Below are 25,501 nucleotides of genomic sequence, written 5' to 3'. Positions count from 1 at the left end.
GAGCTGAGACCAAAGTCCCCTGTAATTACCCAGCTGGGAGGAGCAGGGTGACAGACCCGACGCGCAGGTCGCAGACGGGTTTCAGGCTTGGGGCTCTCAGGGATGCCCGAGGACATGTGGGCTTGGCTGGAGCATGGTGGCTGCGGGGCCCAGCCCGTCCTGGCAGCGGCGGCAGAGCTGGGTCCGTGAGCTGGCGCAGCAGAGCTGTGGTCAGGGGTCCCTGCATGCTCGGTCCTGCTCGCTGGAGGATGCAGGAGTACGAGCTAAAAGCAGCCATTTCCCTGTATCCAAAGGATACGAGGTAGCCCAGGTGCTGCTGCAATGTGGGGAGCAGTGCTAGGCATGCTCTGTGCCCCTCAACTGAGAGCAGATCCCCCATGGGGTCACTGGGCATCACCCTTGAAGAGGTTGGGAAGCTGTCCTGGAGCACTGGGGTGCTGATGGCCACTGTCCTGACTCCTTTGGTAGCTCATGGTGGCCTTGGAGCTGAGTGCAAGGGTTTGGGACCCCCTGTTGTTTCTGGGGCAAGGACGACCCACAGGCTGCTCTTGTTGGAGACAGGTGGCTGGGGATGGGCATTATGGGCATTAAAAGATGCTGTTGCTCTTCTGGCCATCCTGGTTCCATGCTGGGGACCAGCAGTGGGATCAGCCACGGATTCTTCCTTCGCCCCCTCGCAGGTGCCCTCGGCTCGAGGGAGGAGCCCGAGTTCGTGACCGCTCGCGCTGGCGAGAGCGTGATCCTGGGATGCGACGTGATCCACCCGCTCACGGGACAGCCCCCTCCCTATGTCGTGGAGTGGTTCAAGTTCGGTGTCCCCATCCCCATCTTCATCAAGTTTGGGTTTTACCCTCCCCATGTCGACCCAGAGTATGCCGGTGAGTCCTGGGGGGGGGGACGAGGGGAGGGTGCCGGGTCCCGTCCGCAGCACGGCCCGGGATGCGCAGCCCCGCTCCATCCGCTCCTCCGTCGGAAACCACGCAGGCTCTGCCTCTCGTTGCTCGCTTTCCACCCAGTTGGTTTTAATTAAGCAGCAGCGTTAGGAAGCCAGCTGGGCTGCGTGGGACGGGAGCAAGCGAGGCAGAGAAACCCAGGGTGATGCGTGGTGGCGGTGGCTGCTGCTGCTGCTGCTGCGCCCCAGAGCAGCTGTGAGCCCAGGGAGGGATGCTGGGGATGGAGCCAGGGCCACGTGCTGGGCAGAGGTGACAGGTTGGAGCTGCAGAACTCATGTGGCTGCTCGCCAATGTGCTGCCTGTGACACGTGGCTGGTGTCCCCTGGTGGGAGCTGGGAGCTGGAAAGCAGCCCTGAGAAGGTTGGTGTGGCAGGACAGACCCTCTGTGGTACTCCTTTCCTTGTGGAATGCTGTCCTGGGAATCTTCCCTGGGTCATATGGGACTCTCTGCCCAAAGTGCTCTAAGAAATGCTGCAGCAGGGAGGATGCACCAGCTGAGCCGTGCCAAACTCAGCTCAGCAATGGGTGATCCCACAGCCCGATGGCCACTGCACCAGGGCGGAGGTTTAGACTGTTTTGCTCCTGACCCAGTTTTTGGGGCTGTGCACAGGGTCAGCTCAGGGCTGCCCTGCTTTCCGGGAGTCTCCCAGGCGGGGAAAAGCTTTGGGGCACGCCTGTGTGCCGGCTGTGCCCCCGCCAGCCCCCGGCTGGGAGCAGAAGGCCGGTGTCGCTGCGGGCAGACATCACTCGAGGCACCTTGCCTGGCCCTGGCAGCTTGGCTCTGCTGTCCCCAGACGGGCGAGTGTGTCACCAGCCTGGCACCACCGGCCTGGCACCACCGCCTGCAACCACACCCCGCAGCTCAGCCAGCCCCAAACTGGGACAGTGCCCACACGCAGATGGGGTGTCCCTGTGGGGGTGTTCTGGGGATTGCTCCAGTTTGGGATGGGGTGTCCCTGTGGGGATGCTCTAGGGGCTGCTCCAGTTTGGGATGGGGTGTCCCCTGATGTTCTGGGGCCTGCTCTGGGGTCAGGATGAGGTGTCCCCTGTGGCCATGTTTTGGGGCTGCTCTGGTGTGGGGATGGGGTGTCCCCTGCAGTGATGCTCCAGGGGTTGTTCTGGTGTCAGGGACACGGTGCCAACGCTGTGCTCTCCCACAGGCCGGGCCAGCCTGCACGACAAAGCCTCCCTGCGCATTGAGCAGGTGCGCTCCGAGGACCAGGGCTGGTACGAGTGCAAAGTGCTCATGCTGGACCAGCAGTACGACACCTTCCACAACGGCAGCTGGGTCCACCTCACGGTCAATGGTGAGCGCGGCGGGGGCTGCGGCGTCTGTGTGGTGCCAAAATGGGATTTCTGGTGGATGCTGGATACCTGCTGGATGCTGGCCTCGATGGCATCTGTGCCTGGCAGACACGCGAGCCTGAAGCCATCCAGGCTGGCTGCTCCAGCCAGGGCGTGACTTCAAAAGGGACGAAGTTTTATTAGGGATTCTTCAGTTTAATTACACGGAGCTTGTTTAAAGGAGAGACATCAAGAACCGGGGCTGGGAATGAATCTTCTCTCAACAAACAGATCAGAAAATCAAATCTTTGTTTTCTTGAAATTCAGATTTACTCAAATTACTTTTTCATTTTATTAGGGCTGTATATTAAACTAATTAGCAAATTGTCATTCTCCGCATCAGGAGAGAGATCTTTATTTTTAGCCCAGCAGCAGGGCTGTGCCTCTCCTGCTGCAGTGGGGTGGCTGAAGAGATGTGGCCACTGGCAGCTCCTCGCTGGTCTTGCCTTGACCTTGTGCAATTAATTTAACCTTTGGGGGGATGCTGTGCTGTGGCACAGCGCAGAGCCACCTAATTGAGCCCAATTAGTGAGCGGGAGCTTTGCAAGAGGGGCCGTGCAGGCCACCAGCCCCATCCCTGCCTGCTGCCCTGCCTGCCGCTTCCTGCTTTCCCCCAGCCTGCTAATGAGCTCCGAGGGCTTGGGAAGGAGGGCAGGAGGAGGAGGAAGGAGGAGGATGGTGGTGGTGCCTGGCTCACCTCTGCCACGTGCATGGATCCTGCAAACCACCAGCTGGAGGGGCCCAGATACCCTGTCCCTCCCCTTGGCAAAATGGGCCAGTTTTGGGGCTTTTATGCAGCACGGGGCGTGCAGGGGCTTAATAACAATATAATAACCATAATCCTCCCAGCCCGAGGAATTGCTTTCAGGGTGAGGGCTGTGGCATTACAACGCTTAATTTTCTTAGGGGCAAAATAAAAATCATTTGGGGAGAAACAAAATATAATTCCTTTTCTTTTTTTTTTTTTTCCCCCCCCCCCAAGCAGATTAAATTGCCAACCTGTCTTCCTCTAAAGTGGGCTTTAACAACCGCGGGTAATTAGGGGCGGGCTGTAATCCTGCCAGCCTCTTTCATCAGGAAGGAGCCTTTCGATCTGCACTGCGGTGTTTTCCCATGTTTTGACAATAGCGAGTTAATGTTCAGCGGGCTGGGGGGAGGAGAGGGGGCAGAGCTGGGGTTCGATGTGGCCCCTCTTGGTCGGTGTCCCCAAGGACACCCCTGTCCCTGCAGCCCCGTTTGCCTTTGGGGTGGTCCCAGCCCCGCCTTGGGGATGTGCAGTGTCCCCTGTGTGCAGGCAGCGCTTTCCCCTCTGTCCCCGTGTGCCCCCAGAGCCAGAGTGGCCGCGGGTGACCCGAGGGGTCACGGTGCTCTCCTGTGCCCCCAGCTCCCCCCACGTTCACGGAGACCCCACCGCAGTACGTAGAGGCGAAGGAGGGCAGCAGCGTCACCCTGACCTGCATGGCGTTCGGGAACCCCAAGCCCATCGTCACCTGGCTCAGAGAGGGAGACCTTTTGGGTGCCAATGGCAAGTACCAGGTAGGTGGGGCAGGGCTGCCGTGGGGACTCCTGGCTGGGAGCTGGCTGGGACAGCACTGACAGGGCCACGGTGGTGGCAGCTCCGCCGTGCCTGGAGCCAGCTGTGCTTTCTCAGCACTTCTTCTTGGTGAGATGCCCATTTTCCCCCGCCCCATCCCTGCTGAGCAGCAGCCTGTAACGCTGCCAGCCCTTGGGTGCTGGCTGGAGACCACCCAAGTGCTTGGGACAGCCCTGCTCCTGCACCTGACCTGCTCCCTGCAGACTCAGCCCAGGGGCCAGGACCCTCGAGATGGGGTGGGGGCTGCAGCCTGGGGTAGTGTCCCCTTGGCAGAGATGGATGCAACAGGGCTGGAGCAAGGGAGGGTTGAGCAGGGAGGATTTCCCCTCCTCCCTCCCCTTCAGGACCATTTTTGCATCCCAGAGGCTCCCAAGCAGAGATTCCCCCCTGAGCTGTAATTGGTAAATCAGGCATTGGAATCAGCGCAGGCACTAATGAGAGTAATTAGGAATCATTTGTTACTAATTGAAATAGAAGGATGAGGCAGAATGAGGTGGGGGGGAAAGCCTGGCTGGGAGGCCTCCCTGTGCCTGGGGGTGCTGCTACCCCAAAGGTGACAGTCCCTTGTCCATCCCTCTGCTGTGTCCCCAGGGGGAATCCATCCACTCTTCCAGCTGAGAGGTGGCCCCACAGGGAGGACAGCGGCCAAGCTGGGGTGTCCTCCTCATCCCTGAGTGATGGAGCAGGTCCCTGGTGGGGCAGGGAATGCTCCAGCAAGGCTCCTTCTGAAGCTCCAGTGGTGGCAGGGTGCTTGGCAGGAGCGGTTTGGAGCCTGCTGCCTGCCAGTCACTTCTGGGAGATGAATGCGCTGGGATGGTTATTTATTTATTTCATGATTTCTTTTCCCTTCCCCTTGGCGTCGAGCAGGAACGCGTGTGTTGGTTTATTAATATCCCAAGCCTTGCAGAGCGGGGAAACCCGTCTCTCATCCGGCCCTGAAAGTGCCGGCAGCTCTCTGCCGTGGGAAGCAGGGAGGGTCTTCCCCGTCCCCCTGGGGGTCCCTGCCCACGCTCCAGGGTCTCCCCTTGTTCCCAGGTGAGCGACGGGAGCCTCACGGTGCTCTCGGTCAGCCGGGAGGACAGAGGTGCCTACACCTGCCGGGCCTACAGCATCCAGGGCGAGGCTGTGCACACCACGCGCCTGCTCGTCCAAGGTGAGACCTTCCAGCTCCTCAGCATCCCCTGGGAAGCAGGGATGGAGGGGCCACGGGGCTGTGGTGTCACCCTGGAGCGACCCCCGAGGCCTGTGTGCCTGGCACGGTGCTGGCTGCCCTGGGGCTCTGCATCCGGTTTGTAGGACAGAGGAATGCGCTTAATTGGGACAGTGGTGGCCGTGCTGATGAGCAGCCAGGCCCTGATGGCAGCTCAGTTTTGTTTGGGAAGCGGGGAAAAGATTGAGGCTGTCATGAAGCGCCTCGTCAGACAGTGGTGATGCATGACAGGCCTCCTGCTCCTTGCTCCCTCTCTTATTAAATAAATCTTTAATTAGGTCAACAGCTACCAGCAGAGAGAGGAGCACAGGGTGTCCTCTGCTCTGCTTTTGTGGCAGTGGTGAGCTGCTGGCTCTTGGCAGTCTGTTCCCCCTGGATTTTTCCTGTGGGTGATGCTAGCCTCAAGAAGTGCTGGGGATGAAGGGAGGTGTGTCCTTGTGTGCCCTGGGAGAAGCACCATGAGAGTGGATCCCCTCCTCAGAGCTGTAGAGATTAGGGAGAGGGCTGGGAATAACAGGGTCACTGTGGTTCTCAGTCAGCCCAGAGATTAGGGAAAGGGTTGGGAATAACAGGGTCACTGTGGTTCTCAGTCAGCCCAGAGATTAGGGAAAGGGTTGGGAATAACAGGGTCACTGTGGTTCTCAGTCAGCCCAGAGATTAGGGAAAGGGTTGGGAATAACAGGGTCACTGTGGTTCTCAGAGGATCGGGGCCAGCCCTGCCCCAGAGCCCTCCAGCAGCTCCCAGCCAAAACACTGTGATGCAGCTGAGCAGCCTTTGTGGGAACACCTGCAGTGCCGGGAGTGACACTTTCCTCTTCCCCCCTCCAGGACCTCCTTTTATCGTTTCCCCTCCGGAGAACATCACAGTCAACATCTCCCAGGATGCGCTGTTCACCTGCCAGGCCGAGGCGTATCCCGGGAACCTCACCTACCTGTGGTACTGGGAGGAGGAGAATGTCTACTTCAAGAAGTGAGTTTATAACTGGTGGGGCAGTGTGTTCTCCTTCTCCTGCTGCTCCTGGGTTGTGCTGGGAGCTGGGATTGTGTTGGGCTTCGCCCCTGGCTCTCCCTGTGATCCTCCTCTCCTCTTCTCTTGCAGCGACTTGAAGCTGAGGGTGCGGATCCTGATCGACGGGACGCTGATTATTTTCCGTGTCAAACCAGAGGATGCTGGAAAATACACCTGTATCCCCAGCAACAGCCTGGGCCGCTCACCATCAGCCTCTGCCTACCTGACAGTGCAGTGTGAGTGCAGGGATGGGGCTGGGAGTGATAACACCTGGCTCCCAGGCAGCCCCAGAGGCTCTCTTGTCCTGATATGACACTGGGAGAATCGGGCTGATGTGACAGCAGCCTTTGCATGAACATGGAATCATCCTCAGCAAAAAAAGCTTGAGAGCATCCCATGTGGGTGTGGGAGACAAGAAAGCAAATGGTCTGAGCAGCCTGAGTGACACTGCTCAGCTGGGACTGCTGTCCACCTTTGCTACAAGTGCTTTTTAATTAGGTGAGCATCATCCCATGCCTGCTCCCTCACTGTCCTCAGCCTGCTGGGAAGCACCAGCTCAGGGCTCTCAGTGCCAAGCTGTATTTTTGGGGCTCATTTTGGGGGTTTATTCCTGTTGGCGCGGCCGTTTGGCGAGCGCGGAGCTCGGCGTGTCACATTTTTCAGGCGGTAAGTGAGGTAAGTGATCTAAACAAGCGGAGGAGAAAGGGCTGGAGCAGGAGCGTTGCTTCCCACGCTCGTTCTCCCGGAATCCCCGGGCGGTAATGGGTAGTGTGCCACCGGCATCCTGTGGCATTCCACAGTAATGGCCTCAATTGCCGCCGCTCCAATTGCAATATTGCTCCGCTCAAAAAGACTGCTGCGTTTTTATTTCATAATGAAAGACAGGCCTGAGCAAAGTGGGTTCCCAGCGTGGGTTTTCCAAGGCTGTCTTTGAGCTGCTGACTTTAGACCTGGTGCTGGTTAGTGGGGAGCTTCTGAGAGAAGAGCTGGCAAGTCCCTGTGGATGTGAAGGGGCAGAGTGGGCAGGGGGACGGTGTCAGTGGTGCTGTGCCCAGGCACAGGCGTGATTTGGGGCTTGGATGTGCCCAGCTGGGTGGCTCTCGGGAAAGCCTGTGGCCTCAGGCCATTAAATCTGCCCTGCCGCTAATCCAAGGCCGCTTGTCAGGGCTGATAGCTGTTAAAAATAGCTCTAATGGCAGGGAGAGCAGCGCTCGGACAATCTGCCGCTCAGCCAAAGGGTGCTCGGCTTTTGGTGCCACAAACCCTTTTCCTCCTGAGCAAACCTCATCCACAGCGGGGCTGATGGCTCCGGAGGGAGCTTCCCATCCTCCGAAGCAGATGGGGACACCGCTCTGGGTCATTAGTGGGCTGGGCTGGCCCCTGGCCAGTGACCTAGTAGTGAAAGGCTCGATCCCATTACCCTCTCCCGCACTGCTGGAGCCCTTGATTACATTTCCTAAGAGGTGGAGTTGCGCAGAGGGGGGTAAAGCCTGCTCCATATGCGGCGCTGGGCAATCTGGGTTATGGTGCCACTGCCGGGGGCGCCGGATTTGGGGAGTGGTTGGGGTGATGTGCTGGGAGCAGAGCTCCCAAACTCTGCTGGTTTTGCCCCAAGAAAGCAATAAGGAAAGGACACCCCCATATCTTCCATCCCTTCCTATTAAGCACCTTAATGTTTAGCTCCCACTTTGCATCAGCAGTGCAGGGATGCTGCACCCCAAAACCTCCACATTTATCCCTTAATGCAGCGTAAGCCCCATCAGGATTTTCCCATAACCTCGTGCTGCCGGTGTCTAGACAAGATTGTGGAAATACTCACTCTTCTTATTAAAAATAACATTTTTTTAAAAAGCTTCTTATTAAAGAAAGTCTAGATTATCTTCAACCCACTCACACTTAATTAAAAAGCTCTTAGAAGTGCTGTTAATGACACATTCTAGACTGGAGGATTGCGAGACACCTCTCTGCGTGGGTGGTGCAGCGTGGAGGGGGGGGTTAGATATGTATTTTAAGGTTTTTGCATCTTGGAAAGGGTGAGGTGGTTGCTGTTCAACATGACCCAGCCTCAATGAGGCACGAGTACAAGCAGGAGGTAAAGGACTCATGGCAGCCTGGACATGGGTCCCTTTTCCCATCTGGGTGTGTTTTAAGGCTTGGCAGTTGAAATAGCTTTGATTGCTGGTATGTCAAACCAGGCTGTGCTGGGTGTTCATCACACCTGGCACGTGTCATGTTGTAATGGAGCAGCGCAGAGTTCAGTGGGATACAAGCTGGTGTGGAATTGGGAGCAGGCATATCTCACATTTCTTCTTAAATGCAGTCTTTAATGAGCCCCAGGTAGGAACACCCTGGACATGAGCAAAGCCTCCCAGAAATTCCAGGTATTCCGGTGGATTTGTGCGTAGCAAGCCTGGCTTAACAGCCCGTGGGAGCCAGGGTGGTGCTGGGTTTGGAATTCATTACAGAAGTGAGGTAGATCCGCTGAAGCTAGGCTGGGAGGAGAGATGGACCCTCTCCCCATGCTAACGTGGTGCTGCTCCCCCCCAGATCCTGCCCGTGTGGTGAACATGCCCCCCATCATCTACGTTCCCATCGGGATCCACGGGTACATCCGCTGCCCGGTCGAGGCAGAGCCCCCGGTCACGCTGGTCAAGTGGAACAAGGACGGGCGTCCCCTGCGAATCGAGAAGGTAACGAAGCCTCTGGGGAGGGGAGGTGGGGGCACAGCGGGGTTCAGACCCTCACGTCCTCAGCCAACACCAATGAGCACCACCAGGCACCCTGTGTGTCCCTTTGTGCTGGGAGAGAAGAATCTCATGGATGGGATGAGGCTGCTTTTCTTTATCAGCTGTGGGCAGAGTTAATTCCACTACTTGTACAGAGCCCACAGTGCCTGTGGCTATTCTGTGTCTCTCACACCTGATGCCTTCTTCCCCCTAAAGTCACCTCCTGATGGCCTTGGTTTATTTTTCCAATGGCAACAGGTGGTAAAAAGACCTTTTTAATAAATCTACATCTTCTCCTAATCGTGGGTTGATAGTCTGAGCAAGGATATTAGCCATTAAATATTTAGAGAAAACGCTTAATATTTTAAATTTTTTGCTTAAATATTAACAATTTGAAGTTTTAACTCCATTTAAAGCTGTTGCTGCTGTGGCCTCCTGGTCCTTGGTGCCCTCAGCCCTCCAGGTGGAGATGTCTTGCTAACTCCAGAACAAGTTTTATTTAGTTTTAGACTCTGATCTTAAATCTTTTGGGTTACATGAAGGAGCCCATCTGTGTTTGGACAGGCTGATGTTGCCCAAGATTCCTCTCTCTGCTGTTGAGACGCTTTGGATGTTGGGAGCGGGATTGGGCATCTCCCGGGGATATGACAGCCCCCCCAGGCATGGGTGGGGGGCTTGGCTCAAGGGGAGATGAGGAGCTGTGGTGGGTGCGGGATAAGTGAGCTCCCTGCTTCTCCCCGCTGCAGTATTCCGGCTGGAACCTGCTGGAGGACGGGTCGATCCGGATCGAGGAGGCCACTGAAGATGCTCTCGGCACTTACACCTGTGTGCCTTATAACGCCCTGGGTACGATGGGCCAGTCTCCCCCTGCCCGACTGGTACTGAAGGTAACTCTTCTGCCAAAATCCCATGGGTTTGCTGGGAGCAGTGTCCTCCTGTGCCAGGGGCAGCTCCCGGGGTTGTGTGGGGAGGAGGAGAGGCTCCAGGGTGGGGGTGTGTCTGTGCTTCCCACCAGCACCGGCGAACCCCCAGGGCGCCCTGTCTGGTGTAGCTGGAAATATCCTGCCGGAGCAGCAGCACGGGTTTTGACACTGGACTGGGGTAGTTTGAGGAAACATCTCCCTGGAATGTCCCCTTTGCCAATAAAACACTTAGCCTTGCTGGCCCGGGCTTGGGTTCAGGAGGATTTTAATAAATGGATGATTTGAGCTCCACGTGCTCCGGCTGCGTGCGGCGCCTGGGGCGCGCTGGGCTCCCAGCGCAGTTCCTGGTGCAGCTGGGGTGGGAGCTGCTGCCTCTTCCCTCCCTGAACACGGAGTCCTGTGCCTGGGAGGGAGCTGTGGTGATTCATGGTGTCTAGCCGAGGTTCAGATGACAACGCTTTGTGTACCAGACACACACATCCGCCGGGGCGGCTGCCGGGGCGAGGAAATCAGGTTGATGGCTGATGTGATGTGGGTGGGTTTCTTCCTGTTTCGAGGAGGTAAAAAAGCAAGATGCTGCTCAGCCTGGAAAAGTTGTGTGGAGTTGTCACAGCAGCCTTCCTGTGTCTGTGGGGACCTGCAAGGAAGATGGAGAGAGATTCTTTGTCAGGAAATGTAGAGATGGGATGAGGGGTTATGGGCTCAAACTGAAAGAGGCAAAATTTAGGTTAGATATGAGGAGAAAGCTCTTCTGTGTGAGAGAGGGGACACCCTGGTACAGGTTGCCCAGGGAAGCTGTGGCTGCCCCTCCCTGGAAGGGTCCAAGGCCAGATTGGAGCAATCTGTGATAGTGGCAGGGGGTGGAATGACATGAGCTTTAAGGTACTTTCCAACCCAAACCATTCTGTGATTCCATGATTTTATGCTCCAGTACAGTGGCTCTTTGGAGAGAATCTCCCTCTCCCAGGTGTGTAATTTGGTGTGCCATCGAGGCTCCTGGCACACATTCTCCACACAATTTTCCTTGCAACCAGAATGGGGATAGGGTTGGTTTGGAAAAGGCTTGGTTTTGATGATGGGAGTTTGGGCAGGCTGACACTCCTTGTTTTTCCCCTTGGCTGCAGGACCCCCCCTATTTCACGGTGCTACCAGGCTGGGAGTACAGACAGGAGGCAGGGAGGGAGCTGTTGATTCCTTGCGCTGCTGCAGGAGACCCCTTTCCCATCATCGCCTGGAGAAAGGTACCCGGCCTGCCAGACAAATCTGCAGTGCCTTTGGCTTTTGGTGAATATTGCAGACAGAGAAGCCACACTCTGTCCCGGTAAGAACAAACTGCAGGTACAGCTGCTTCGCTTTGGGCTGAGCCACTGCCGTCCTGTCCCGCAGGTGGGTGGGGGAAGCCCGGCTTGTGGCCACCGAGTAATCCCGGGAAACCGACACGGCAGCATCCGCAAAGCTGAAACACTGCCCCCGGCCCGGCCCCCTCCTCTGCCTCGCCAGCACTGCCCACAGGACACCCTCCTCCTTGCCTGGCTCCCAGCTGGTCGCTGGCAGGACGTGGCAGTGTGGCAATGCCGTTCTCGCAGCGCACACCTCCTGTGCAGGGAGGGGATGTGTCACCACAGCACATCCAAGGGTCTCTTGGCTCTGGACCAGTCAGCAGCTGCTTTACTGCCTCGTGACTTTAAAGACCCTGGGAAGAAGCTGTTTTTATGATGTTGGACTGGATAGGAAGATTTCAAGACGTTCCTTTTCATAGAGCAGGGTGTGGTGGCACAGCCTGGGAGCAGCGAGGGCTTTCCAGTTCTCCTGCAGCCTTCCCCTTGCTTCCCACCTTTACTGCTCCCATGGGAAAGCCACTGAACAGGAGACCTCCTGGGCTCTTTGTTGTGCTGTCAGGAACTTCCCTCTGAGCTTTCCATGCCCTTCTTAGGGCTCTTGAGAGTGAGCTGTATCCCCTCTGTCTGGGACCATCCCCAATCCTTGTGTCTTGAGCTGCTGGATCTCTGAGTCCCTTTTAGCAGCACGAGGAGGACCATGACTTTCACACATTTCAAGAGACCTGCCTAAAGCTTTTTGGCTGTTTAGTCTTTTTATCCATCTTATTTTTCTTTCCATGCCCTCACCAGTCTCAGTCAGGTTTCTTTCCAATCCCATTTGTACCTTCTGGTGCTTCTCCTCATTCTGTGGCTCTGGGCTTATCTCCTCCAACTCAGTCAGGGCTGGCTTGGACTGGGCTCAGTTTTCCAGTGGCAGAAGTCAACTCCCTCCCACCCCATCAGCCCACCAGTGCTGACCAGTCTCTTGAAGGACTCCTGGGCTTGCACTGGTAACCCCACGTGTCCGTGGGCTCCTCTGCTCCTCCTTCTTTGCGTCAACCTGTGGGTCCTGGTGTTGATCAGCAGAGTTCCCCACATGAAGAACACCTGAAGAGGACTCAGGACAACGTGGGATTTGCACAACTTTGGCTGATGGGCACAGATGAGTTGTTACAAGATCCATCTTTCCGCTCGACTTGAGAAATTCCAGGCACCTCCACGCACGCCATCCTCCCACATCCCCATGGGGTCCTTGCTGCCCAGACCTCTGCTGTGTCCTGCCTCTCATCTGCCGCTGTCTGAGGCTGAGGGGCAGTTTGGGCATCTCCTGGGGCAGCCTGTGCCTTTCCCATCCCGTGAGTGGTTTAGCTGGGATGGCCGGTGCCCCTTCCCGCAGCAGTTTCAGCTTTGGATGCCGGAGGCTGAGCCCTGGCGCGGGGCTCGCTGTCCGTGCGAGTGCCGTGGGGTTTCCCGCTCGTGTGTGAGTGCTGAGCAGCAGCCTCCTGACGCATGCCTCTCGCGTTGCCCCCCAGGTCCTCTCGGAAACGGGGGAACCGTCTGCCTTGCCACGACCGGAGAGACCGGATCCCCTGCCGGTGGCCGGCGGTGTCCCCTGGGCCGCGCAGGTAGCTTAGTGACCCCGCCGCCGCCTCGCCCTGCCCCACAACCCGCTGCTGAGGTGTGTTTTTTCTCTCTTTGCCCGGCTCCCCACCCCGCTCCTTGCCCAAGGTAGGGAAGCCCAGCAGGAGCAAGCACAACACGCTGCCCGGCGGGACCCTGCAGATCCGCTCCCTCGGCAAGGACGACCACGGCGAGTGGGAGTGCGTCGCCACCAACATCGTCGCGAGCATTACTGCCAGCACCCACCTGACTGTCGTAGGTACGGGCAGGGGGGGAAAGGGGCCTGGGGAGAGCCCCCCAGGCAAGGCAGGAGATGGGGATGCTCCCCACAAAGAGAAGTGTGGTGACAGGATGAGGGGGAGTGGCTTTAAACTGAGAGACAGAAGGTTTAGATGGGATATTGAGAGGAAATTCCTCCCTTTGAGGGTGGTGAGTCCCTGGCACAGAAGCTGGGGCTGCCCCGTCTCTGGAAGTGTTCAGGGTCATGTTGGACAGGGCTTGGAGCAACCTGGTCAAGTGGACGGTGTCCCTGCCCATGTCAGGAGGGTTTGAGTAGATCTCCCTTCAAGTTCCTTCCAACCCAAACCACTCTACGATTCCAAGACAAATTTGTCCTTTAAATGTTATTTCCTGGTGGAGTTGCCTTTCTCTGTGCTGTTGTTTTGGCCACCTGTCCTGCTGCCATTTCCAGCAGAAAAGGCCTTGGCCATTGGCTCGGTGCAAGAGGAATCCCCTCAGACCCTTGGGAGAAGCCCCCTTGCAGCCCTGGTGCTGCTCCCTCTGAGCTGTCCCCTCTCTCCGCAGGGACAAGCCCTCACGCCCCGACCAGCGTGCACGTCGTGGCCGCCATGACCTCAGCCAACGTCTCCTGGGAGCCCGGCTATGACGGTGGATACGAGCAGACTTTCTCAGTTTGGTACGGCCCTCTGTGAGTCATCCTGGCATGCTTTGCTCTCTGCTTCTTTTCCTTCCTAGCTGACCCGAGCTTCGAGCAGCCGGGGGGAGGAGGGTGGGGAGGGTGGCGTGCCTGGATCTGTGCCTGTGGGCCTTACAGGGCTGAGCTCCCTCGAGTTCCTCGGAGAGATGGGTGGTGGTGATGGTGGTGGGATCGTGTAGTTCCCGTATTTCCTCTCCCTTCTGTGCTGGCCACTGCCTCTGTCTGCCCCAGCAGGTTTTACTCTGCTTGTGGTACTTGGGAGACGCTTTGCATTCATGTAGCTGTGCCTCTGGCATCTAATTTCAAGATAAACTGTTTATGAGGCTTAGCAGCCAGGGAGAGGATGGAAAATGCAACCTTTAGAGAGTGTGTCCTGGAAGAGCTGTGACTAAGCAGAAATGTTCTCTCCTTGCTCTGAGCCTCTCTCTGGCTCCCAGGAGGTGGTCAAATCCTTGCTGAGATCATGGCCAGCACTGTGAGATCCTGGTACTGGGGCTGAGCCCCTGGGGCTTTGCTCCCACAGCTCCTGTGCTCACCCAAAGCTGGTGGGTGCATCCTACCCTCCTGCAGCAGGGCCAGGCTCAGCCCTGTGCCTTTCCCCTGGGACAGGGGAGGGAGAAATGAAGTGCAGCAAGGCTGGGGTTTACTTTGGGCTCTGCTTTCGTCATCTTCTTCTAAAGAATCATCCTTGGAAACGTGGAGGGGGTGATGCCTTCCCTTTCCAGGCTTGGCCTGGCATTCTAAGCCTTTCCTCTTGCTCTCTCATTCTTTCCTTGCCTTAATTTGCCCTGATGGAGGCTGCTGATAGAGAGGAGAGAGGGAGACGCTGCCTGTAATGATTTCTGCTCTGCTCCAGCCCGGGGCTGGGCTGTCTGTCTGGAGATGGAAAGAAGGAATGGATTGAACAGAGGGGGGAAAATGAGGGAGCAAGCTGAGCAGTGCAGACCTTGCTTTGATGAAAATGTCCTTGGGAAGGAGTGGTTAAACCTCTCTGCTCTGGAGACGTGGCTGCATCAGCAGCTGCTGCTGCTCTTGCTCTGCAGCCTGCTCTCGGATTCCTGCCTCCTCGTGGCTCTTCCAGACTCCACAGGGAGAGAGCAGCCAGCAGGGAAGGGTGTTTGCACCAAGCTTGCATTAAGGAATTCACAGGGAGCTGTGGGGGCTTTCAGCAGGCAGGCAGTGACCTGTCTTGCCCTGACCCTGGGATGTGATCCCTGGGGGATGTACTGTTCCCTGGGACCAGGGATCTGGGACACAGCTGGCTCATGTAGTGCCACTCAGAGTGCCATCCGTGTGCTTTCCTCCCTGCTGTGGCTGTGGGATGCTCAAGCAAAACATGGCTCCATTTTCTCTGGATTCGTGCTCTCCTCCCGTGTCTGCCGTTGTTGAGGCTGGAAATGCAAGCCCTGCTCCAGGGCCACCCCAGCATTCCAGCTACACCACATCCCCCCTCAGCCAGGGGGTTCTCCCAGTTCAGTGCTGCATTTACCCTCTGCTTTCCCCACCCTCAGCCCCTCTCTCATGTGTTCCTGCCCGCAGCAGTGCCGGGAAGGAGGGATGTGGGGGCAGTGGGATTAAACACTGCAGGGAAACCTGTGCAGGAGAGGGGCTGCCCTGCTGCCCTCCTGCCTCTGCCACGGTGCTGGGGGATCCTGGGATCTGTAGTTCCAGCTGGAGCTGTGGTGATCCAGAGGCTTTCCCTGGGTTTGGTGGAGGCACACAGAACGTGCACGGCTCTCCACCGACCTGCTCGTTTCCATGGCTTGCTGCCTCTTCTCTGCCTCACCTTCTGCTCCCTGGACAGCAGCGTTATTTCTCTTTCCTCCATCTTTTCCTGCTGGGTGGATTCACCTGGCTGTGTGCTGGTGGCTGCAGATGTGTCCCCTTACCTGTGCAGGACAGACCATCTGCACCAATCCTTCCCAAATCCTCCGTGGACACCACCAAAGCCTCAGACTCCCTAAAGCATCTTTCTAACACGAGCACCTATTCTTGCAGTATCACAGTAGTGCAGTGGTGCTGCTTTGGGATGTGGGATCCTGGTGGGATTAATGGCTTGTGGAGGTGGCTGCATGCTCCTGGGTGGCACTGGGATGGCGCTGGGAGCGTTTTTCACCCTGTATTTGTGGTTAGAACCCAGAAGAAAGGTTCTGTCCTGCACTCCCTGCCAGTGCCTCTGCTGCTCTGCCAAACCCTGAGCGGTGCCCCAGGCTGTGCTGGCAGCCCCCAACTTGTGCAAATGTAGCAGAGATGGGGATTTAGTTAAATGTCTCTTGTGGGATGACACGTACAGGGCTACAGCTGAGGGAGAACTTGGCTCTGGCTCAGGAGATGTCGAGGTATAAATGGGAACAGGGCCTGTCTCCTGCGTCAGCCGTTCCCTTTGCAGCACTCACCAAAATGCTCCCGCTCCCACTTTTGCCCGTGGGAATCTGGTGGAAATCACGTCAGAGCGGGGCTGTTGGCACTGCTGTTATCCCTGACCCAGCACAGGGCAGAGGGGAGAGCTGGTGGCAGTGCCCCTGAGAGCAGGTGGGACACGAGGGATGGTGTCCTGTGCCAGCTCGTGGGTGGCAAGTGGCTGCCCCTCGTCCATCCACATCACTGCTGCCAAACCAAACCATCGCTCGGGAAAGCTCCATTTCTGCATAAGAAGTTAATGCTGCCTCTTTGTCCTCCCTGTCAAAGACAGCTTCCCTGAGGATGCTCCCTTTTCTCTCGGCAGGATGAAGAGAGCCCAGTTTGGACCCCATGACTGGCTGTCTCTCCCTGTGCCAGCTGGTTCCAGTTGGCTACTGGTGGATACCTTGGAACCAGAGACTGCTTACCAGTTCAGTGTCTTGGCTCAAAACAAGTTGGGCACCAGCTCCTTCAGTGAGGTGGTCACTGTGAACACTCTAGGTGGGTCCTCCTTGGGAGCGAGGGGTGGGCTGGGGAGGGATCTGGGAGGTCTGTGGGGAGGAGCCCTTTGCCTTGCTTCATGAGATGCTGCTGAAGATGGAGATGAACACCATCAGCAATAGTTTCCAGCCATGTAGGGGTTAGTTTGTGGAGGGTCCTGGATGAAGCTTGCAGACTTTTCTGGAAGGATGAGGCTCTGGAAGGTTTGTCCTGAGAGACAGCATGGGAGAGCTGTACTGTGCCAGTTACCTTTCAGATCTTCCTTAAGTTCAGCTGAGATCAGGAGGTATTAATAGAGCACGAGATCACTTGTTACAGCTCAGAGCCTTTGGGCTCTCAGGTGGAAGTGGGAGGAGGCAGGAAGGCCTGGAGTCACGGCCTCATTTAGTCCAGTGCCTTTTGAAAATCCACTTTTCTATTTCTGTGATAAGAGTCCAGGCTCCCAAAACGTGCCCTAAACTCCTGGAATGTGGGAACAGCCACAGTGATCCTTCTGCTGCTGCTGGGGGCACTTATGGAAGACGACCTCCTGTGCTTGCCCTGCCCCATCTCAGAGGTGTCCCTGTCCCTTCTGCTCTGTCCCCAGCATTCCCTGTAACAACTCCAGAGCCTCTGGTGTTGGTTACCCCACCGAGGTGCCTAACAGCCAACCGGACACAGCAAGGCGTCCTCCTGTCGTGGCTCCCTCCCGCCAACCACAGCTTCCCCATCGACCGCTACATCATGGAATTCCGCGTGGCGGAGAAGTGGGAGATCCTGGATGATGGCATCCCGGGCTCCGAGAGCGAGTTCTTTGCCAAGGACTTGTCCCAGGTGAGCAGGGGCTGCCCACACCACACCCAGCTCAAGGATCTTTTCCAGCCTTCATGATATTGCACCATCTGCTGCAGCTCTGGGGAAGTTTTGGAGTGGCTCGATCCCTGTGCTCGATCAAAGAGCTGGGCAAGTGTTGGAAAAAATTAATAATTTAAATTTTAATAATTTTAGTTAATGGTGTTAAGTAATCACAATATACATATAAATTACAAACAGTGTGTTACTCTTCAATTACTCTTAGCCAGCATTTGGTGAAGTTGTTATAAGCTGCTTTTGTAGGAGCGCAGCTTGAGAAAATGACTGAAACTTAATGTTTTGATACAGTCACTCTGATGTGCTCCAATGAACAAAGCCTGGGAGAGAAGGATGTATTGTTGAGGTTGGAATGTAGGATTTATGGACCACAAGGACATTTTTCAGAAACTAGAAGCTAAAGAGACTAGCAAAGTCTCAGTATACATTAGAAAGTCCCTACACGAGGAAAAAGCTACTAAAAAGACTAAAAATATGCACTAATTAGCATAAGAAGCGAGAAATCAATAACCAATAGAGGATAGAATACTAATTAATGAAAGAGAATTGTGTAATTTAGAACCAATGAACAATAATTTTTGTTTGATGAAAACCTATAAATAGATGAAAAAATTTTCTATCTGTGTCTGGGTGGAGGCCAGGATTTTACTGGCTACACACGCCCTGGGCAAGGATAAAAGCCTGACTTGCTAACCTTAAAAAGGGTTGGAGGGTTTTATTTATGCTGGGGATGTTGGGAGGTCTGGTAGGACGAGGCTGGAGGCTGTGTGGGGGCCCTGACAGGTGTGTTTGGTGTTCCAGGACACCTGGTACGAGTTCCGTGTGCTGGCGGTCATGCAGGATCTCATCAGTGAACCCAGCAACGTCGCTGGCGTGTCCAGTACAGGTGAGGGCTGGCTCCTCTTCTCCCCCTGGCTTGGGGGGGCTGTGAGCTGGGCTGAGGGGGTGCAGGGCTGTGAAGGATGTGCTGAGCACGGCGCTGACCCCAGGAAGGGAGCAGGTGAGGACAAATCCCCGGAGCACCGCAGAGCCCAGCACGCCCCGGCGCTGCGGTGAGCCGGGAGAACAAAGCTCCGATGGGCACTGGCGCAGCCTGGGAACGGGAGTGAAAGGTGGGGAGAGGGAAACGCAGCACTGCAGTGCAGAGTCCACAGGGAAAAGGGCTTGGCAGCGGGAGACTGCACCGTGCTGCGGTTCGTGCGTGTTCCCTGCGCTCGGAGGATGCTCCTCGACCGAGGGGCAGGCGGAGGAGGCTGCGATGGCGCTGGGGAAGGCGAGGGCAGCAGGGAGGGATGGGGATGCGGCGAGCCCGCATTTCTGGCTCTTGTGGAAAAGCCTGTGCTGAGAAGCAGCGGTCTCTCTCTGCCCCCAAGTGGTGCCGGTGTGGTGAGGAGAGCTTGCTTCAGCCTCCCTGCTCGCTGCCCTTGCTCCTCACGCCCAGTTTTTCTGATGGGGTTTGGCAGGTGCCCGGCCCCAGGCAGCTGCTCTCCCAGGCTGAAAGCCCAGGCTCCGTGGGGAAATGCGCTGATCCTGGGTATGGCACACGGCAGGAGCAGCGAGGTGTGCAGGCTGCACATCTGCACGTGCCCACAGCTGAGCTCTGCTGGGGCTGCACACATGCTCCTGTAGCAAAGGGGTGTCAGGGTTTGGAGCCCAGTTTTCATTGGAACGCTGAAATGAAGCACTGACAAAGAGGTTGAAATATCTTGTGCTGCTGCAGCAGGTTAAACAGCCAGGAGGTGACTGCAGGTTTGCTGCAGCTGTGTGTGTTTAGACATAAATATGTATTTGTTCGGTGTAGAGTCTTCCCTGGGTGTCCACCAGCTAACACAGAAAGGTTTATCAGGTTGCTTTGGGCAATCTGGTCTAGTTGAAGATGTCTCTGCTTATTGCAGGGGAGTTGGACTAGACAGCCTTAAACAGCCCTTTCCAACCCAAACTACCTTATGATTCAGTGATCTGGTGTGAGATCACCAAATCCCTTGGTCCTGAAGCAGCGCTGATTGCTCTCCCTGGGTGGGCTGGTTTGGAAGCAGGGTCTTTACAGAGCTTGTCATTCCTGGACACGGTCACTGCCTCCACACTGCGGCAGCTCCCTGGGGAAGGCAGCAGGTGTAACACTGAATTGTGGTTTTTCCCCAGACGTTTTCCCTCAGCCTGACCTGACGGACGAGGGCCTAGCCCGCCCGGTGCTGGCTGGCATCGTTGCCACCATCTGCTTCCTGGCTGCTGCCATCCTCTTCAGCACACTCGCCGCCTGCTTCGTCAACAAGCAACGCAAACGCAAGCTCAAGCGCAAGAAAGGTGAGTCCATTCCCCGTGTGCTTTCTCCCTCCTTCCTGTCTCCTCCTCGTTTCTTCCCCCTGGTTGTGTTGTGGTCGTAACCTTCTTCCCTGTCTGTCTCTTCTTCGTCCGTGCGCGTCCTCAGGTGAAGCCCTGACTTCTTCCCTCGGCTGTGCCTGAAAGCGCCCGTGGTCGGGAGCGGGAGAGGCAGGGTGGGTGAAGAGGCGCCAGAGAAACTAGCCTGGGAATTCGAGGGAGCTCTCCCACGTGGTGATAACTCCTAGAACCGGGGGTTTAGGGCTGGGCTGTCCTCTGGGATGCACTCGGGGGGCACCGCTCACCTCCTCCAGGGCCCCCTGAAGCTGGGCTCTCCAGCTGCTCCCAGCCTGCTGGAGCGGGCAGTGCTGGGCTAGAGAAGACCCCAAAGGAGACCCTGCTGCTCTGCTTCCCGAAAGCTGGGACTGCAGCCTCCATGCAGGAGCGGCTGGTAGGGAAAAGGGCGGCTGGGGAGCTGGAGAGGGCAGGGAAGCGGCTCCGTCTCCTCCAGCCTGCGGGGCTGCGGCAGCAGGACGGGCAGGACCCTGTGACGGGAGCTGTTTGTTGTCAGCAACCATTAAAGCACTGGAGCAATGAAACCTTGGCCTCTTGTTGAGTGTCTTTTGTTGTCTTGATGTTGAGTCTGTCTTGTCTCTGTCGTGTTGCGCCTCCTCAGCGTTCTCTCTTCTTTCCCCTTTTTATTCTCTTCCAGACCCTCCTCTCTCGATAACCCACTGCAGGAAGAGTTTGGAGTCCCCGTAAGTATCTGTCTTAGCTGCAGCACCAGGCTGTGGGGTCTTCAAGATGCATCCCTCCAACAGTCATTGCAAAACTCAAATGGAAATATCTCATCCTTATTTGCTTGCTCATGATCAGTTGTGTTTGGGTGTTCCCTGAACTCTTGGGAGCATAGCAGTTCACAAGAGACAAATGGGCTTTGGAGCAGAAAGCAGCAGGGACAAATGCAGCAAACTGAGCTAAGAGATGACCCTGCTGGATCTGTGAACATTTTCCAAAGCTGGAGTTGGCTGATGGAACTCAATTCCACACCAGTTGGAAGGCGCTCCTTAGGACAAGGACTAGCCTGCTGCATATGGAGTCCCTCCTGCCAGCTCGGTGCAGTTTTTGAGTCATCCTCTGCTGGCTCTTTTTTCCCTGGGAAATTCATCTTTTCTCCTGAAGAGTGCCCTGCTGAAGCCTCTTACCACACGTGCCCAAAGGTGGTGGATCATGGTGCTGCAGAAGCCACAGCTCCTTGCAGAGTCCATCAAAAGCATGTGTAGCTGCAAATCGGCAGGAGCATCTTCCCGCTGGGAGTGCAAGAGTCTGGGATCTTGTCACCTCATTCTTTGGCTCCTGGACTGTTGTAAAATGTCCTGGTGCCAGTAGATCTGAATCTTACTTGTTTTCAGTTCATCCACTGCACTGAAATTACCTGCACTGTCTCTGTTGGATCTGCTGTCTTTTGCCTCTCAATCCTGTTTGTCCAAGGCTTTCTGGATAGGGATGAGGCTCTCAGCCTAAAGTCTGAGTGTTGAGAATGGGAGAAAGAGTTGGTCTGAAATGATCCATCAGCATCTCCAAATGAGATGCTGAGTTATGTGGGAGGGAACGTTTGCCTGATGTCCCTCTTGTCAGGGCCTTCCCTGGGCATGGATAGCTCAGGTGGACATAAGAAACCTCAGAAGGAGTTGGAAGCGAGCTCTGGATGTCTTTTTTCCCTGTGGGGCTGTGGAGCTTGTTGCAAGGTGTTGGTGGAGCTTGTTGAGAGGCGTTGGGGTGTTGGTGGAGCTTGCAAGGTGTTGGTGTGAGCTTTCTGCCCCGAGTGTTCCGAGCTGCCCTCCCAAGGATCAGGGATGTTGTGCACCACTGCTGGCGAGACTCTGCCATCCTGGTTAGCTCCTGCCAGTTTCTCCCAGAGGTTCCTCTTTTGAGAGCCGGTAGCACTTTGTTTTCCGGATCCAGAGTTGTTCTTCTGGGCGAGAAGGCGTCCTTTCCGCTCCGGGTGACTGTCCCCTCTCTCGGTTTTTCTCCCCTGTGGTCCAGGTTGTCTTCCGGCAAGGTGAGTCCCGAGAGCATCCGCACGCTCCGTCCCCCCTCCGAGTCCTCTGATGACCAGGGCCCGCAGGCCAAGCGGATGCTGAGCCCCACCAAGGAGAAGGAGCTCTCCCTTTACAAGAAGACCAAACGAGCCATCAGCAGCAAGAAGTACAGCGTCTCCAAGGCGGAGGCCGAAGCCGAGGCCACCACTCCGATCGAGCTCATCAGCCGCGGGCCGGACGGACGCTTCGTCATGGACCCGGCGGAGATGGAGCCCTCCCTGAAGACACGGCGGATCGAGGGCTTCCCCTTCGTGGAGGAGACGGACATGTACCCCGAGTTCAGGCAGTCGGACGAGGAGAACGACGACCCTGTCGTCCCCACCTCCGTGACCGCCCTGAAAGCCCAGCTCACCCCTCTGTCCTCCAGCCAGGAGTCCTACCTTCAGCCACCAGCATACAGCCCCCGGTTCCACCGGGCGCTGGAGGGTCCTGGCGCCCTGCAGGCCACCGGCCAGGCCCGCCCGCCGGCCCCCCGGGCTTTCCACCACCAGTTTTACGGTTACCTCAGCAGCAGCAGCCCCGGGGAGGTGGACCCGCCGCCCTTCTACATGCCAGAAGTCAGCCCGCTGAGCTCGGTCATGTCCTCCCCACCGCTGCCCCCCGAGGGGCCCTTCGGACACCCCACCATCCCCGAGGAGAACGGGGAGAACGCCTCCAACAGCACGCTGCCCCTGGCCCAGACCCCCACGGGGGGCCGGTCCCCCGAGCCCTGGGGCAGGGCCGAGTTCCCCTTCGGCAGCCTGGAGCTGGCCCCTGCGCCGTTCCCCCACCAGCTCCAGCCCTGCGAGGCGGCCGAGGGCTCCCAGCCCACGGGCTGCCTTCCTCGGGGGCCGCCCCCCTCCTCCCTCCAGGTGGTCCCCGCATCCTACTCGGGCATCCTGCCCCTGGAGGCACCAAAGAGCTGGACCGGCAAGTCACCGGGCAGGGGTCAATCCTCCGTGCCCACTACCACCAAGTGGCAGGACAAACCTATGCAACCCATGGGATGTCAAGGGCAGCTAAGACATACCAGCCAAGGTATGGGCATACCCGTGTTGCCTTACCACGAACCGTCCGAGCCCGTCGGCCCCAGCGGCACAAGCACATTCAGCCTGGACACCAGGTGGTACGAGCCCCAACCCCGACCTCGGCCCAGCCCTCGGCAGGTCAGGAGGGCTGAGCCCAGTTTACATCAGGTGGTGCTACAACCTTCAAGGCTTTCTCCTCTGACCCAAAGTCCCCTGAGCTCCCGCAACAGCTCCCCGGAGCTGACTGCCCGCGCCCGGCCCCGCCCGGGGCTCATCCAGCAGGCAGAGGTGTCGGAGATCACGCTGCAGCCGCCCGCGGCCGTCAGCTTCTCCCGCAAATCCACGCCGTCCTCCACGGGATCTCCGGCGCCGAGCAGCCACGGGGACAGCCCCAGCTTCCGACCGACCACCGCCTTCACCCCCGTGGGCACCGGCTTCTCCAACTCCCAGGGCTCCTCCCTGCCCGTGGACACCATGGATGTTTTCGGAGACATCCCTTCTCCAAGGAGGGCTGGCGAGGAGATTCTCCAACCAGAGCCGACATCCACCACCACGGTAGCCGCCACAGGGTAAGTGCGTGAGCCCCCTGGTGATCCCCCTGGCCCCTTCCTGGCTTCCCCCACCCTGCCTTACCCACTCCCTCTGACTCCCTCCCTGCCATCACCATCCCAACTGGTAGGGTCTCTCTGGGCACGCTGCAGCATCCCTTTTGGAGACGGCGTCCCGCGGGCTTTGCTAGGCAGAGGCTGGTGCCACGGGCACGGGTTGCATGGCCGCCGCCCGAGAGCGCTGGGTCTTAGGCAGGCGACCTTCCCGGTCCCGTGGGAATCTGGGAGCGCCGTGACTCGGGCTACGGGCCGTCTACCAGGTGTTCAAAGACCTGGCTCGCTTAGGTAAGTGTCCTGGTGTCACTGGAGGTTGTTTCCTCTTCTAGCTGCTGGCTCTTGGCTTTCTTCGAACGTTAGGGCCGCCGCCGCCGCGCCTCTGTCTTCCTCCTCTTCCTTCCCGCGGAGTCTAGAGAGCTTTAATGCATGACAGAAAGAGCTATCACGGTCACCGCCCCACCTGCAAAAGGGATGCTGCAGCCCCAGGACGCGGGCAGGGAGAGATCAAGGACTTAGCCACACCAGCAGCATGTCAGGAGAGGAGGAAAAATAAAAATAAACTAAGCCCAGCGGAGATCGGGAGGCTGCCGGCACGCTCAGATCCTGCCCTAAAGAGGGATGTGGCTGCACTAGACAGTAGCGGCTGGTTTTCCAGGTACCAGGGTTGCTCCAGGCGAAAGCGTCTCTCTCTCTCTCTCTCTCTCTCTTTCTCTTTCTCTCTATTTCTCCTCTTTCCTTCCGTCTTTCACAGCACTTTAGACCCCGTAGCCGTGCTTTCGTCCCATCTTTCGTCTCGCTTCATTCTGGCTTCTTGTCTGGTGGGGTCGAGCCCCCTCCTCCGGCTTGTGGCAGAGAGGAGTCGGGGCCGGGGCTCCCAGCCCCGCGGAGCCGGCGCGGTCGGAGGTGTTCGGAGAAGAGGCTGTGTTTTGGGGAGGGGGGAGGCAGCGTTTCACCCCGCAGTGCCCTCCGCATTTCACTCCCGTCCTCTGGTACCTGGAAGCGTTATGGCCTTAGCAAATCCCTCCGGCACTGAACGGAAGGAAGGAGGGCTCAGGGGAGAGAGGATGGGGAGGGAGAGCAGCTGGACGAGCCTGAAACGACTTCTGTGTGCCTCTGGAAAACCCAGCTACGGAGCGATGCAGTCAGGGATGTAGTTGCAGGTCCATGTCTCTAGCAGGGCATTCCAAGGAGAGCCAGCTCAGGACAGAGCCGTGTTAGAGCAGCACTGTTGTCCGTGCTTTTATGCAGTGTATCCATTCGCTTTGTTGATTATCGTTTTTGTTTCTTCTTTTCCTTTCTCTTCTGTTTCTTTCCCCCTTTCTTCTCCAGCCTCGTTTCGTTTGTGTTTCAGTTTGGTTTCTTTCCCTCCTTTTTCCTTTGGAGTTGTTGACGTGCTGATGTGTTGCGGAGCTCGGCTCCTTGCGGGTGTTGATAACTGCTTTGTTTTTGATTAATCTCAGCTATCTGGGCAGTGTTGTCGAGACAAGCTTCTCCTCAGCTCAATAGGTAAGGGTGATCCATGTCCGAAAGGATGGTGTGGGTGCTGTGGAGGGTGGCTGGGAGTGGGGCATGACAGGGGACACGGAAGGGGCTTTTCCAATACCATCTCTTCCTTTAAAGGGGAATAAGGAATGCGAAAACAGTAGGAAACACCTCTGGACGCACAGTCTCTGTGGCTTTTGGGTTTCCCCTCCCAGCAGCACACGCTGCTCCCCTGCCTTCGGGGCTGGGGTTTGGGATGAGCCGAGCTGCCGTCTCCCTGGGCCACCCTTCCTTTCTTAGGGGATGGTGACACACTTTTGGCCCTGGCAGGGTGCACGAGGGCTGTGTGGTGTTAGGGAGGTTGTGTTGAGGTGGGGTTGTCCCAGATGATCCAAACCAGGAGGAGCCCACAGCCACCCCCTGCAGGCAGGAAAAACAGCCACCTCTGGAGCTGCCAGCTGCAGACAGTGTGCTCAGAGTGGGCTCCAAAAATCAGTCTCCAGCTGTAGTCCAGCACATGGAGAATTTTGTTTCCAGCAGTATCTGGATCTGTTTTCTTTTTCCCAAGTCTCCTCAATCACAGAAAATGGGAGAAGTCTTT

General features: G+C 57.1%; 1 protein-coding gene across 8 annotated transcripts in view; it reads left to right on the top strand.

Annotated features, from left to right (window-relative positions):
* Positions 1 to 25,501, top strand: part of IGSF9B (immunoglobulin superfamily member 9B) — a 50,004-nt gene that overhangs the window by 7,117 nt on the left and 17,386 nt on the right. For 2 of the 8 annotated variants that reach the window (XR_015774511.1, XM_088066777.1), the window contains exons 2-19: positions 681 to 878; positions 2,114 to 2,260; positions 3,682 to 3,833; positions 4,927 to 5,044; positions 5,930 to 6,071; positions 6,201 to 6,346; positions 8,658 to 8,800; positions 9,583 to 9,723; positions 10,884 to 11,000; positions 12,611 to 12,703; positions 12,807 to 12,957; positions 13,503 to 13,626; positions 16,361 to 16,536; positions 17,123 to 17,349; positions 18,187 to 18,271; positions 19,528 to 19,689; positions 20,417 to 20,462; positions 21,751 to 23,382. Coding sequence is in view for 4 of the 8 variants with exons in the window: in XM_088066777.1 (XP_087922903.1) it covers positions 681 to 878; positions 2,114 to 2,260; positions 3,682 to 3,833; positions 4,927 to 5,044; positions 5,930 to 6,071; positions 6,201 to 6,346; positions 8,658 to 8,800; positions 9,583 to 9,723; positions 10,884 to 11,000; positions 12,611 to 12,703; positions 12,807 to 12,957; positions 13,503 to 13,626; positions 16,361 to 16,536; positions 17,123 to 17,349; positions 18,187 to 18,271; positions 19,528 to 19,689; positions 20,417 to 20,462; positions 21,751 to 23,382 (4,000 nt within the window). In the remaining 4 variants the exon portion in view is untranslated. Of the gene's footprint in view, positions 1 to 680; positions 879 to 2,113; positions 2,261 to 3,681; positions 3,834 to 4,926; positions 5,045 to 5,929; positions 6,072 to 6,200; positions 6,347 to 8,657; positions 8,801 to 9,582; positions 9,724 to 10,883; positions 11,001 to 12,610; positions 12,704 to 12,806; positions 12,958 to 13,502; positions 13,627 to 16,360; positions 16,537 to 17,122; positions 17,350 to 18,186; positions 18,272 to 19,527; positions 19,690 to 20,416; positions 20,463 to 21,750; positions 23,383 to 23,747; positions 24,074 to 24,878; positions 24,925 to 25,501 lie in introns of all 8 variants that reach the window. The other 6 variants (XR_015774513.1, XR_015774512.1, XR_015774514.1 and 3 more) reach the window with 6 other exon arrangements.

The sequence above is a fragment of the Pseudopodoces humilis genome, chromosome 25 (assembly GCF_049639895.1).
Source record: "Pseudopodoces humilis isolate 2021_Gansu_Grassland_sample_001 chromosome 25, ASM4963989v1, whole genome shotgun sequence".
Classification (NCBI taxonomy): domain Eukaryota; kingdom Metazoa; phylum Chordata; class Aves; order Passeriformes; family Paridae; genus Pseudopodoces; species Pseudopodoces humilis.
Note: the sequence above shows the minus strand (reverse complement) of the source record. Positions and strands in the feature narration are given on the sequence as shown.